Source organism: Pristiophorus japonicus, chromosome 4 (assembly GCF_044704955.1).
Source record: "Pristiophorus japonicus isolate sPriJap1 chromosome 4, sPriJap1.hap1, whole genome shotgun sequence".
NCBI lineage: Eukaryota > Metazoa > Chordata > Chondrichthyes > Pristiophoridae > Pristiophorus > Pristiophorus japonicus.
The window spans coordinates 294,009,855-294,022,947 of record NC_091980.1 but is presented as its reverse complement, the minus strand read 5'-3'; the positions used below and the strand labels follow the sequence as shown (position 1 = coordinate 294,022,947).

At 46.7% G+C, this 13,093-nt stretch overlaps 1 protein-coding gene across 1 annotated transcript in view; it reads left to right on the top strand.

The window, feature by feature from the left end:
* The window catches only part of LOC139262787 (iron-sulfur cluster assembly 2 homolog, mitochondrial-like), a 62,066-nt gene extending 54,064 nt beyond the window's left edge, over positions 1 to 8,002 (top strand). Inside the window, exon 4 of the mRNA XM_070877938.1 lies at positions 7,888 to 8,002. Coding sequence (XP_070734039.1) covers positions 7,888 to 7,942 — 55 coding nt within the window. The 3' untranslated portion in view covers positions 7,943 to 8,002. The remainder of the gene's footprint in view (positions 1 to 7,887) is intronic.
* The last annotated feature ends 5,091 nt before the right edge of the window (positions 8,003 to 13,093 follow it).

Genomic DNA, 13,093 nt, shown 5'->3' with positions numbered 1-13,093 from the left:
GCGTACATGGTGAATTCTCAATGTAACCCAGGCTATTAGAGAAAGGCAATTTTTGTGTGAAGTGCGTTATAAACAGGAAATAAGGACAATTGGCAGGTGTGCAAACCGAGGCAGCTCTTGCATGTTTTTCCATATTTGACTCAAGAGTGGCAAATGCAGGGAACTCAATTTTACATTTAAGAAAGGAAAGGCAACATGATGCGAGGGTTATCAATGACCCATGGAAGTGCTGCACAAACTTGTAGAATAGTTTCAGTTATGCGGCTAAAAAAATACATCCCCCCCCTTTCCATGTTACGTTTGGTTAATCTTTCCAAGTTCCGTGCATTACTTACAAACTCTCCAAATACATTTCTCATAGAATATTGAACAAATAATAAATAATAAAAGGGTAGTAAGAGGAGGGTGGGGCCGATTAGGGGCCAAAAAGGAGACCTATGCATGGAGGCAGAGGGTATGGCTGAGGTACTAAACGAGTACTTTGCATCTGTCTTCACTAAGGAAGAGGATGCTGCCATAGACACAGTGAAGGAGGAGGTAGTGGAGACACTTGATCGGATAAAAATTGATAAAGAAAAGGTATTAGAAAGGCTGGCTCTACGTAAAGTAGATAAATCACCAGGAATGGATGGGATGCATCCTGGGATGCATCCTAGGATGCTGAAGGAATTGAGGGCAGAAATCGCAGAAGTTCTGGCTATAATATTCCAATCCTTCATAGATACAGGGCTGGTGCCAGAGGACTGGGGAATTACAAATGTTACACCATTGTTCAAAAAAGGGTGTAAAGATAAACACAGCAACTACAGGCCAATCAGTTTAACCTCGGTTGTGAGAAAGCTTTTAGAAACAGTGAATCAGGGACAAAATTAACAGTCACTTGGATAGGGGTGGATTAATTAAGGAATGCCATTGCGGATTTGTTAAAGGCAAATCATGTTTAACTAACTTGATTGTATTTTTTGATGAGATAACAGAAAGGGTTGATGAGGGTAATGTGGTTGACGCAGTGTACGTGGATTTCCAAAAGGCGTTCGACAAAGTGCCACATAATAGGCTTGCCAGCAAAGTTGAAGCCCATGGATTAAAAGGCATCCTGGATACAAAATTGGCTAAATGACAAGAAGCAGAAAGTAGTGGTGAACGGATCTTTCTCGGACTAGGGGAAGGTATACAGTAGTACTCTCCAGGGATTGGTTCCAGGACCACTGCTTTTCTTGATATATATTAATGACTTGGACATGTTTGTACAGGGCACAATTTCAAAATTTGCAGCTGATTCAAAACTTGGCAGTATAGTGAACAGTGAGGAGGATAGTGATAGACTTCAGGAAGTCATAGACAGGCTAGTGAAATGGGCGGACACGTGGCAGATGAAATTTAACGTATAAAAGTATGAAGTGATGCATTTTGATAGAAAGAATGAGGAGAGGAAATATAAACTAAATAGTACAATCCTAAAGACGGTGCACGAACAGAGCGATCTGGGGGTATGTGTGCATAAATCGTTGAAGGTGGCAGGGCAGGTTGAGAAAGCAGTTAAAAAGGCTTACGAGGTCCTGGGCTTCATAAATAGAATTATAGACTACAAAAGTGTGGAAATTATGATAAATCTGTATAAAACATTGGTTCAGCCCCAACTGGAGTATTGTGTCCAATTTTGGGCACCACACTTTAGGAAGGATGTGAAGGCCTTAGAGAAGGTGCAGAAAAGATTTACGAGAATTAATCCAGGAATGAGGGACTTTAGTTACATTGATAGACTTGAGAAGCTGGGGTTGTTCTCCTTGGAGCAGAGAAGATTGAGAAGAGATTTGATAGTGTTCCAAATCATGAAGGGTCTGGACAGAGTAGGTAGAGAGATACTGTTGCCTTTGACGAAATGGTCAAGAACCAGCGGGCACAGATTTAAAATGATTACATAGAAACATAGAAACATAGAAAATAGGTGCAGGAGTAGGCCATTCGGCCCTTCTAGCCTGCACCGCCATTCAATGAGTTCATGGCTGAACATGCAACTTCAGTACCCCATTCCTGCTTTCTCACCATACCCCTTGATCCCCCTAGTAGTAAGGACTTCATCTAACTCCTTTTTGAATATATTTAGTGAATTGGCCTCAACAACTTTCTGTGGTAGAGAATTCCACAGGTTAACAACTCTCTGAGTGAAGAAGTTTCTCCTCATCTCGGTCCTAAATGGCTTACCCCTTATCCTTAGACTGTGACCCCTGGTTCTGGACTTCCCCAAAATCGGGAACATTCTTCCTGCATCTAACCTGTCCAGTCCCGTCAGAATTGTATATGTTTCTATTAGATCCCCTCTCATTCTTCTAAACTCCAATGTATAAAGGCACAGTTGATCCAGTCTCTCCTCATATGTCAGTCCAGCCATCCCGGGAATCAGTCTGGTGAACCTTCGCTGTACTCCCTCAATAGCAAGAACATCTTTCCTCCGAATAGGAGACCAAAACTGAACACAATATTCCAGGTGAGGCCTCACCAAGGTCCTGTACAGCTGCAGGAAGACCTCCCTGCTCCTATACTCAAATCCCCTAGCTATGAAGGCCAACATATCATTTGCCTTCTTCACCGCCTGCTGCACCTGCATGCCAATCTTCAATGACTGATGTACCATGACACCCAGGTCTCGTTGCACCTCCCCTTTTCCTAATCTGCCGCCATTTAGATAATATTCTGCCTTCATGTTTTTGCCACCAAAGTGGATAACCTCACATTTATTCACATTATACTGCATCTGCCATGCATTTGCCCACTCACCTAACCTGTCCAAGTCACCCTGCAGCCTCTTAGCATCCTCCTCACAGCTCACACCGCCACCCAGCTTAGTGTCATCTATCTGCAAACTTGGAGATATTATACTCAATTCCTTTATCTAAATCATTGATGTATATTGTAAATAGCTGGGGTCCCAGCACTGAGCCCTGTGACACCCCACTAGTCATTCATGGACATCATCTATTTATGCTTTCTTTGTGCAGCACTTTACGCGTGTTTGCATTACATTTCATCTGGCTCTGTTGTGCCAATTTATATATCTTGTTCAACTTAATTTGTGAGCTGCCTTCTCCGACAGGAATGATGGGACTTGCCCAGTCGCTGAATTCAACAGCCGAAATTATGCCATCTCTGAGCAGCCTGTCCAATTCACTTTCAATTTTCTCACGCATCACATACAGCACTGCTCTGGCTTTGTGGTGCACTGGTCTGGCATTCGGAGTGATGCGTATCACTACTTTAGTGCCCTTGAACGTTCCGACACCGGGTTGAAACAGTAACCCGAATTTTTGTAGGACCTGTGAGCATGAACTTCGCTCCACAGATGAAATGGTGTGCACATCCCCCCATTTTCAATTCATCTCGGCTAGCCAACTCCTACCCAAGAGCACGGGGCCATTTCCCGGGATGATCCAGAGTGGCAGCCGGTTCTGTAATCCATTATGTGTTACCACCAAGTTTGCACTGCCTAGCACTGGGATCATCTCTTTGGTGTACATCCGTAGCTGCATTCCAGCTGTCAATGCATTCCAGTTTGGGCCTGCTAGCTCTGTGTGGCCATAGTCTCTCAAATTGTTGGGCGCTCATAAGTGACTGGCTAGCTCCCGTATCCAGCTCCATGCGCACCGGGATGCCATTCAATAAAACTTTCATCATCATGGGTGGCGATTTAGTGTATGAGCTGTGGACATCAGCCACGTGAACTCGCTGAATTTCAGCATCCATGGCTTTTCCCCAGGCATCATCCTGCATTGCAGACCCCTCGTCTGGTTCCTCTGTCTCACAGATTAGCCTCGCCACAGCCTTTTTGCACATCCTGGCCAAGTGTCCACTGACGTTACAAATCCTACAAGTATATTGCTGGAATCTGCAGCTTTTTGCAGTATGTCTATCCCCGCATCTCCAGCACGAGCTGAGATTGTTGTTAGCAAAGGGACTGTTACCAGGCATTCCTCTCTGATTGCCCATTTGGTTGTTTCTAAGTACTGATGGTGGGTGTTAATGGTCCCATCGCGGGACGCATTGTTCCTCGTGATGGCGTGAATTGCCGATCCCCTTTCCATTGTTCCCGGTGGAGGAGGATTTCCTGGAGTGCATAAAGGATGGTTTTCTAGACCAATATGTCGAGGAACCAACTAGGGGGGAGGCCATCTTAGACTGGGTGTTGTGTAATGAGAGAGGATTAATTAGCAATCTCATTGTGCGAGGCCCCTTGGGGAAGAGTGACCATAATATGGTGGAATTTTGCATTAGGATGGAGAATGAAACAGTTAATTCAGAGACCATGGTCCAGAACTTAAAGAAGGCTAACTTTGAAGGTATGAGGCGTGAATTGGCTAGGATAGATTGGCGAATGATACTGTGGATGGGCAATGGCAGACATTTAGAGACCGCATGGATGAATTACAACAATTGTACATTCCTGTCTGGCGTAAAAATAAAAAAGGGAAGGTGGCTCAACCGTGGCTATCAAGGGAAATCAGGGATAGTATTAAAGCCAAGGAAGTGGCATACAAATTGGCCAGAAATAGCAGCGAACCCGGGGACTGGGAGAAATTTAGAACTCAGCAGAGGAGGACAAAGGGTTTGATTAGGGCAGGGAAAATGGAGTACGAGAAGAAGCTTGCAGGGAACATTAAGGCGGATTGCAAAAGTTTCTATAGGTATGTAAAGAGAAAAAGGTTAGTAAAGACAAACGTAGGTCCCCTGCAGTCAGAATCAGGGGAAGTCATAACGGGGAACAAAGAAATGGCAGACCAATTGAACAAGTACTTTGGTTCGGTATTCACTAAGGAGGACACAAACAACCTTCCAGATATAAAAGGGGTCAGAGGGTCTCGTAAGGAGGAGGAACTGAGGGAAATCTTTATTAGTCGGGAAATTGTGTTGGGGAAATTGATGGGATTGAAGGCCGATAAATCCCCAGGACCTGATGGACTGCATCCCAGAGTACTTAAGGAGGTGGCCTTGGAAATAACAGATGCATTGACAGTCATTTTCCAACATTCCATTGACTCTGGATCAGTTCCTATCGAGTGGAGGGTAGCCAATGTAACCCCACTTTTTAAAAAAGGAGGGAGAGAGAAAACAGGGAATTATAGACCGGTCAGCCTGACATCGGTAGGGGGTAAAATGATGGAATCAATTATTAAGGATGTCATAGCAGCGCATTTGGAAAGAGGTGACATGATAGGTCCAAGTCAGCATGGATTTGTGAAAGGCAAATCATGCTTGACAAATCTTCTGGAATTTTTTGAGGATGTTTCCAGTAAAGTGGACAAAGGAGTACCAGTTGATGTGGTATATTTGGACTTTCAGAAGGCTTTCGACAAGGTCCCATACAAGAGATTAATGTGCAAAGTTAAAGCACATGGGATTGGGGGTAGTGTGCTGACGTGGATTGAGAACTGGTTGTCAGACAGGAAGCAAAGAGTAGGAGTAAATGGGTACTTTTCGGAATGGCAGGCAGTGACGAGTGGGGTACCGCAGGGTTCTGTGCTGGGGCCCCAGCTGTTTACGTTGTACATTAATGATTTAGACGAGGGGATTAAATGTAGTATCTCCAAATTTGCGGATGACACTAAGTTGGGTGGCAGTGTGAGCTGCGAGGAGGATGCTATGAGGCTACAGAGTGACTTGGATAGTTTAGGTGAGTGGGCAAATGCGTGGCAGATGAAGTATAATGTGGATAAATGTGAGGTTATCCACTTTGGTGGTAAAAACAGAGAGACAGACTATTATCTGAATGGTGACAGATTAGGAAAAGGGAAGGTGCAACGAGACCTGGGTGTCATGGTACATCAGTCATTGAAGGTTGGCATGCAGGTACAGCAGGCGGTTAAGAAAGCAAATGGCATGTTGGCCTTCGTAGTGAGGGGATTTGAGTACAGGGGCAGGGAGGTGTTGCTACAGTTGTACAGGGCATTGGTGAGGCCACACCTGGAGTATTGTGTACAGTTTTGGTCTCCTAACTTGAGGAAGGACATTCTTGCTATTGAGGGAGTGCAGCGAAGGTTCACCAGACTGATTCCCGGGATGGTGGGACTGACCTATCAAGAAAGACTGGATCAACTGGGCTTGTATTCACTGGAGTTCAGAAGAATGAGAGGGGACCTCATAGAAACGTTTAAAATTCTGATGGGTTTAGACAGGTTAGATGCAGGAAGAATGTTCCCAATGTTGGGGAAGTCCAGAACCAGGGGTCACAGTCTAAGGATAAGGGGTAAGCCATTTAGGACCGAGATGAGGAGAAACTTCTTCACCCAGAGAGTGGTGAACCTGTGGAATTCTCTACCACAGAAAGTAGTTGAGGCCAATTCACTAAATATATTCAAAAGGGAGTTAGATGAAGTCCTTACTACTAGGGGGATCAAGGGGTATGGCGAGAAAGCAGGAAGGGGGTACTGAAGTTTCATGTTCAGCCATGAACTCATTGAATAGCGGTGCAGGCTAGAAGGGCCGAATGGCCTGCTCCTGCACCTATTTTCTATGTTTCTATGTTTCTATGTTGCGGGCCCACCCTAGAGTCTGTTGCTGCCTGGGCGGTTTTTAAATGCCTTTGCTTGCCTGCGGGGTCCTGAGCCGCGTTCACCATGTTAACTCCCTGGTCCATCGGCACGTTGGGACCAGGGCTGCGCACGTAAATTAGCTTGGTCTCCTCTTCCCCTGCCATGAAGGTCTGAGCTATTAACGCCGCCTCTTCTAAAGTCAAGTCCTTGGCCTCTATGAGCTTCCTGAAAATCCTGGCATGATTAATGCCCTCAATGAAAAAGTCCCTTAACATCTCCCCCCTGCAGGCATCTGTGAACTTACAGAGACTGGCCAAGCGCCGCAGGGGGGAGATGTTATGTAGAGGTGTATGTAGAACCGGTGCCGGGCCATGTGTACGCTACTCGCCGGCTTGAGATGCTCACTGATCAGCTGGCTGAGCTCTTCAAAGGACTTGTCCGCTGGCTTTTGGGGTGCGAGCAGGTCTTTCATCAGTGCATACGTCTGTGGTCCGCAGCTGGTCAGTAGATGCGCCCTCCGCTTGTCAGCCGCTGTCACTCCCAGCCAGTCCTTCGTGACAAAGCTCTGCTGGAGTCTTTCCACGAAGTCGTCCCAGTCCTCACCCACACAGTAACGTTCCCCTGTGCTACCGGTGGCCATCCTCGTGGTTCGGTGATTCCCGTTTCTCGTCGCCAAATGTGGTGTCCCTGCACCGTACTACAAACTCACACAAGGCATGTACTGCAGACACAGTCACTACGTGACCTTAACCTTTATTCCCAGGACCAAGGAGTGCTGACCCTGGGTGGGACCTCCCCTTTCATACCTGGAAACCCAGGTGAAGAGTGTCTCCCACAAGTTCACCCCCTCTGGTCAGGGTGTGCATTTCTAGGGAATAAGTACAGTGTACAGGAGTTGCATGAAGGTTACAGTTACATGAAGATTACCGTTGCATGATGGTTACATACATGACAACTATGGGCTAAAAATCTTTTTGCTTAGCACCATGTTAGTGCCTGGGAGGGTCGCTAACGGGAACGCTAAGCTCTTACCGAGCGCTGTGCTGGCAGCACCTCCCGCGACCTCCAGTGAAGGTTTACTGGTGCCTCGAAGAGTGCGTGCTGTGCAGTCTAGCGCCACCCACTTGGTGGCGTCAATGAGTGTGCAACGCCCCCGTAGCGCTGTGGTGGCGTAATGGAATGCTTTCGCCTGCCATAGCGTCTGCCACTAATTCCGACAGGGAAAGCAGTCGTCCCGAAGTAGCTGCCTGGGCAATATTTCCGCGGGTGAGCAGGTGGGCGGTTAAAATGGAATTTAGTTGTACTAATGTATCTCTCCTCGGTGTTCAACACTGTTGCTAATCTCCTTTGCATTTTCTTTCAGTTTTCGGATGGTGCAGCTGACCTCCCCCTTGGGCGCTGGGATGCCGGTTTCCTAGCGCCAGACCTTCAGCATCGCTCTCGTGATAGTGCACCAAGAATCAAGGTTAGCGCCCTAAGAGGGGTAGGGAACGTTTCCCTTATTGCTCCACTCCCCTCTTGGGGTGCTAAAAACCAATAGCGGTTGGAGGCGGTAAACATCGCCCGGCGCTGAAGTTAATGACCAGGCAGTGTCGCCGCCTCAAACCAGGCTACTACGAATTTGTAGCCCTATATACTGATATGAAGACTCCCTCAGAGAAAGTTTAATTAGCAAACACATTTAGGCTGGCAATTAGCTGGCCCAGGAATCTCTCAGTACCGCAGTATCTCACTTCAACACTCTGATATAACAAACCGCTTACAGCTCTCATCAATAAAGAAACTGTTTAAAACAAGAGGCATGCATGTTTTTCCTCTCTCCCCCATATATACACACGCTGTCAGAGAGCATTATATTCAACGGCCTTGCATTACTACTGGTATGATCCTGGCCTAATCTTTCGACATAGCATCTAATAAATTGTGAAATCTATTTCTGAAGTGAAAATGAAATGATAAATAAAGAATATTTACAATTATGTATTGCCAGGAGCAGCCTCTTGGGGCTTCTGAGAGCACAGCCTACAACACTAGCTAAACAGACAGCAGCGTTTCTCTTTTATAAAACCTTTTGCTATTTAGTGCTGGTATTTCGATGGCACCCAAGGGAGAAGGCAGGAAGCATTGGTCCCTTCTCTGCATAGTACTTTCCCCTTATCATTTTGGATTCTGAGAGCTTCACTACGTCACAGCTGCCACATTACCTCTATTTCTGAACAATGTACGGTTTTATTTCTTGAACCTTTCTCTGGTTAGTGTGGCTGCTGCAAGGATGGCATTGTAAAAGCTGTGATACCTATTGCGGTTACGTCATCTTAAAGCTGAGACCAGGTCTGCATTTGAATGTAAGGTGGGATACAGGTTCTTTATACCTGCAACTTTCCTGCATCATCCCAATTTCATGTGTACCATTGTGGGAAAATGCTGAGCAAAGAACCAAGCACTCCCTGCAGGACAATAAAGAGAAGGTCCCCATAAGAAGTCATATTTCTGCAGCAGTGATTAGAAAGAAGAAGGAACGTTTTTGTTTTGTTTAATCATTCGTGGGATGTGGGCGTCGCTGGCAAGGCCTGCATTTATTGCCCATCCCTAATTGCCCTTGAGAAGATGGTGATGAGTCACCGCCTTGAATTGCTGTAGTCCGTATGGTGAAGGTGCTCCCACAGTGCTGTTAGGGAGGGAGTATTTTGACCCAGCGACTATGAAGGAATGGTGATATATTTCTAAGTCAGGATGGTGCGTGACTTGGAGGGGAGCTTGGAGGTGATGGTGTTCCCATGTGCCTGCTGCCCTTGTCCTTCTAGGTGGTAGAGAGCGTGGGTTTGGGAAATGCTGTCGAAGAAGCCTTGGCGAGTTGCTGCAGTGCATCTTGTAGATGGTAGACTGCGGCCACAGTACGCCGGTGGTGTAGGCAGTGAATGTTTAAGGTGATGGATGGAGTGCCAATCAAGCGGGCTAGTATCGAGCTTATTGAGTGTTGTTGGAGCTGCACTCATCCAGGCAAGTGAAGAGTATTCCATCACACTCCTGACTTGTGCCTTGTAGACGGTGGAAAGGTTTTGGGGAGTCAGGAGGTGAGACACCTGTCACAGAATACCTAGTCTCTGACCTGCTCTTTTAGCCACAGTATTGATGTGGCTGATCCAGTTAATTTTCTGGCCAATGGTGACCTCCAGGATGTTGATGGTGGGGGGTTCAAATGATTGTAATGCCGTTGAATATCAAGGGCAGGTGGTTAGACTCTCGCTTGTTGCTGGTAGTCATGCCTGGCACTTGTGTGGCGCGAATGTTATTTGCCAACTAACTATCAGCCTAGGTCTTGCTGCATGTGGGCACAGACTGTTTCATTATCTGAGGAGTTGTTAATGGTACTGCATGCATTGCAGGCTGTGCAATCGTGCAGTCCAGCTCCAGTTCTTCAGGCCTGCGGGAGCAGGCTCCAGCACGCAGGCATGGATTCCGGCATCTGTGGGCCTGAAGAACTGGAGCCTGCAGGACTGATTAGAATGTGCTGTGGTTATTTGCACAAACACCTTTGCGGCCTTCTACACATGCACGCGGTATACCGGGCTCGCACATGCGCAGTACCCACTTACCTGCACAGTGGGCCACGCTTTCCTCGGCTCCGTGTGGAGAAGGTCAAAGGATCTGTTGGTGACCAGGGGGAAGATCGAGGATTGAAAAGGGGGAGAGAGCGAATTGGAGGAGGGGAGAGATATTGAGGGAGAGGGAGAGACTGAGGGAGAGGCTGGGAAGAGAGGGAGAGGGACTGGAAGGGAGGAAGAGACTAGAGAGAGAGATAATGAGGGAGAGGGAGAGACTGGGGGAAATGGAAAGACTGACGGAGAGAGAGAGAGAGAGACTAGAGGAGTGAGAGAGAGAGACGGGATGAGAGGGAGAGACTGGAGAGAGAGTGAGTGGAGGAGTGAGAAAGACTGCGGGAGAGGGAGAGAGAGACTGGGGAGAGGGAGAGAGACTGGGGAGAGAGGGAGAGAGACTGGAGGAGCAAGGGAGAGAGTGGAGGAAAGGGAGAGAGTGGGAGAGAGAGACTGAGGAGAAAGAGACTGGGGAGAGAGGGAGAGACTGGAGGAGCGAGGAGAGACTGGAGGAGAGGGAGAGAGTGGGTAGAGAGAGAGACAGGAAGAGAGAGACTGAGGTTAGGGAGAAACTGGGGAGAGTGAGAAAGAGACTGGAGGAGAGAGGGAGAGAGACTGGAGGAGCGAACAAGAGAGACATGAGGAGAGAGCGAGAGAGAGACAGGAGGAGAGAGTGAGAGAGAGACTGGAGGAGAGAGAGAGACTGGGAAGAGAGTGAGAGAGATGGGGAAGAGAGTAGGGAAGAGAGAAGATCAGGGGAAAGAGAGGTGATTGGAGACTGGAGAGAGAGGGGGGCAAAGAGGGGATCGCAGGGGGGAGAGGAGATGGGAGGGGGAGGAGAGGGATCAGAGGCGGGGAGAGGATATCGGAGGGGGATGGGGAGAGGAGCTTGGATGGGGGAAGAGAAGGTCAGGAACTCGGGGGAGAGAGAATGTTAGGAACCACTGTTACTATTCACTTCATACGCAATAAACCATGAAGAAACATGAGTGTTTATTTCTGTTAAATCATAGCTTTTCCTGCTTTTTGTTTTTAATTCGGTGACATAAATTGTGTATGTGTTTTTCTGCACTTGTGAATGTGTTACATTTCTGACATGTTACATGGGGGGAGTTGCTGGTTCAAGAAGACCACCTTTATTAATGGAAGTGATTGAAGTTGAAAATAGGGATACCCATTTTTGTTGCGTTCTTTTGAACTGAAGAACTACAGCACTTTATATCTGTTGGTTGCCTGGTTGCATTGTGGTTAATATTCTAATTACATATATGGACATACAGCACGTCAGTGCTATAGGAAAGCTGTTCCTCCTGCTGCTTGTGCAGCCATTGCTATAATGACATGAGGGATGGGACTAATACGTTGAAAACTTTAAAATGAATACAAATTGCTCGAATAGTTATGTCTCTTTCAGCTCACCTTGGGCTTTGAATTGTTTGTCGATGCATTACTGTATAATTGAGTGACAGCTCTGAAGTGTTATCACATTATTCTGCAGCTCTTTTATCTCCCAGTCATTGCTGACAAATAATTCTTAAAAAAAAGTAGAGTCTGTAGATGACGAACTTGAAGCTTTTAATTAATTCCACTGTAAACAAACTTACAGAACGGGCATGTAAGTGACAAATGATCCTCAATATAGACAAGTGTGAGGTGGCTGAGTTTTGGTCAGAGAAAGAAGGAGGCTACCACTCCTTGGAAAGTAAGAGTCTAAATGAAGTAGAGGAGCAAAGGGATCTCGGGGTATAGATTCACAAATCGTTAAAGGTAGCAAAGCAGGTTAAAAAAGCCATAAAAGTGCAATTAAAGCAGTGGGGTTCATTGCTAGAGGGATAGAATTCAAACGCAGAGAAGTTATGTTAAACTTGTATAGAACCTTGTCTGATTGTCTCATGATTTGAGACGGTGGGATGACAATATGACATTACTGCATATATGCTTTTAATTGATGGCTATTGCTGCCATTGTTGTAAAAGTTGTTGTTGTAAATGTTGTTGTTGTAAAATTTGCCCACGGACTTAAAAAGTCGTGCTCAAAGGAGTCGGTGGCCCACTCAGTACAAAATAAAATTGGAGGGAACACTGCTGAACACAGTGCAATCAAAGCGAACATCCCCACTTTTGACTTTATGAAGGTCATTGATGAAGCAGCTGAAGATGGTTGGGCCTAGGACACTGCCCTGAGGAACTCCTGCAGCGATGTCCTGGGGCTGCGATGATTGACCTCCAACCACCACAACCATCTTCCTTTGTGCTAGGTATGACTCCAGCCAGTGGAGAGTTTTCCCCCTGATTCCCATTGACTTCAGTTTTACTAGGGCTCCTTGGTGCCACACTCGGTCAAATGCTGCCTTGACGTCAACGGCAGTCACTCTCACCTCACCTTTGGAATTCAGCTCTTTTGTCCATATTTCGACCAAGCCTGTAATGAGGTCTGGAGCAGAGTGGTCCTGGCGGAACCCAAACTGGGCTTCAGTGAGCAGGGTATAGATGAGTAAGTGCTGCTTGATAGCACTGACGACGACACCTTCCATCACTTTGCTGATGATTGAGAGTAGGCTGATGAGGCGGAAATTGGCCGAATTAGACTTTACCTGCTTTATGTGGCCAGGGCATATTTTGGCAATTTTCCACATTGTCAGGTAAATACCAGTGTTGCAGCTGTACTGGAACAGCTTGGCTAGAGGCACAGCTAGTTCTATAGGAAAGGGGTACTGAGGAGATGATCAGCCATGATCTTATTGAATGGTGGTGCAGGCTCAAAGGGCCGAATGGCCTACTCCTGCACCTATCTTCTATGTTTCTATGTTTCTGGAGCACAGGTCTTTAGCACGACAGCCAGGATGTTGTCGGGGCTTTGCTATATCAAGTGTACTCAGCCGTTTCTTGATGCCGCATGACATGAAACAAATTGGTTGAAGACTGACATTTGTGATAGTGAGGACCTCAGGAGGAAGCCAAGATGTATCATCCA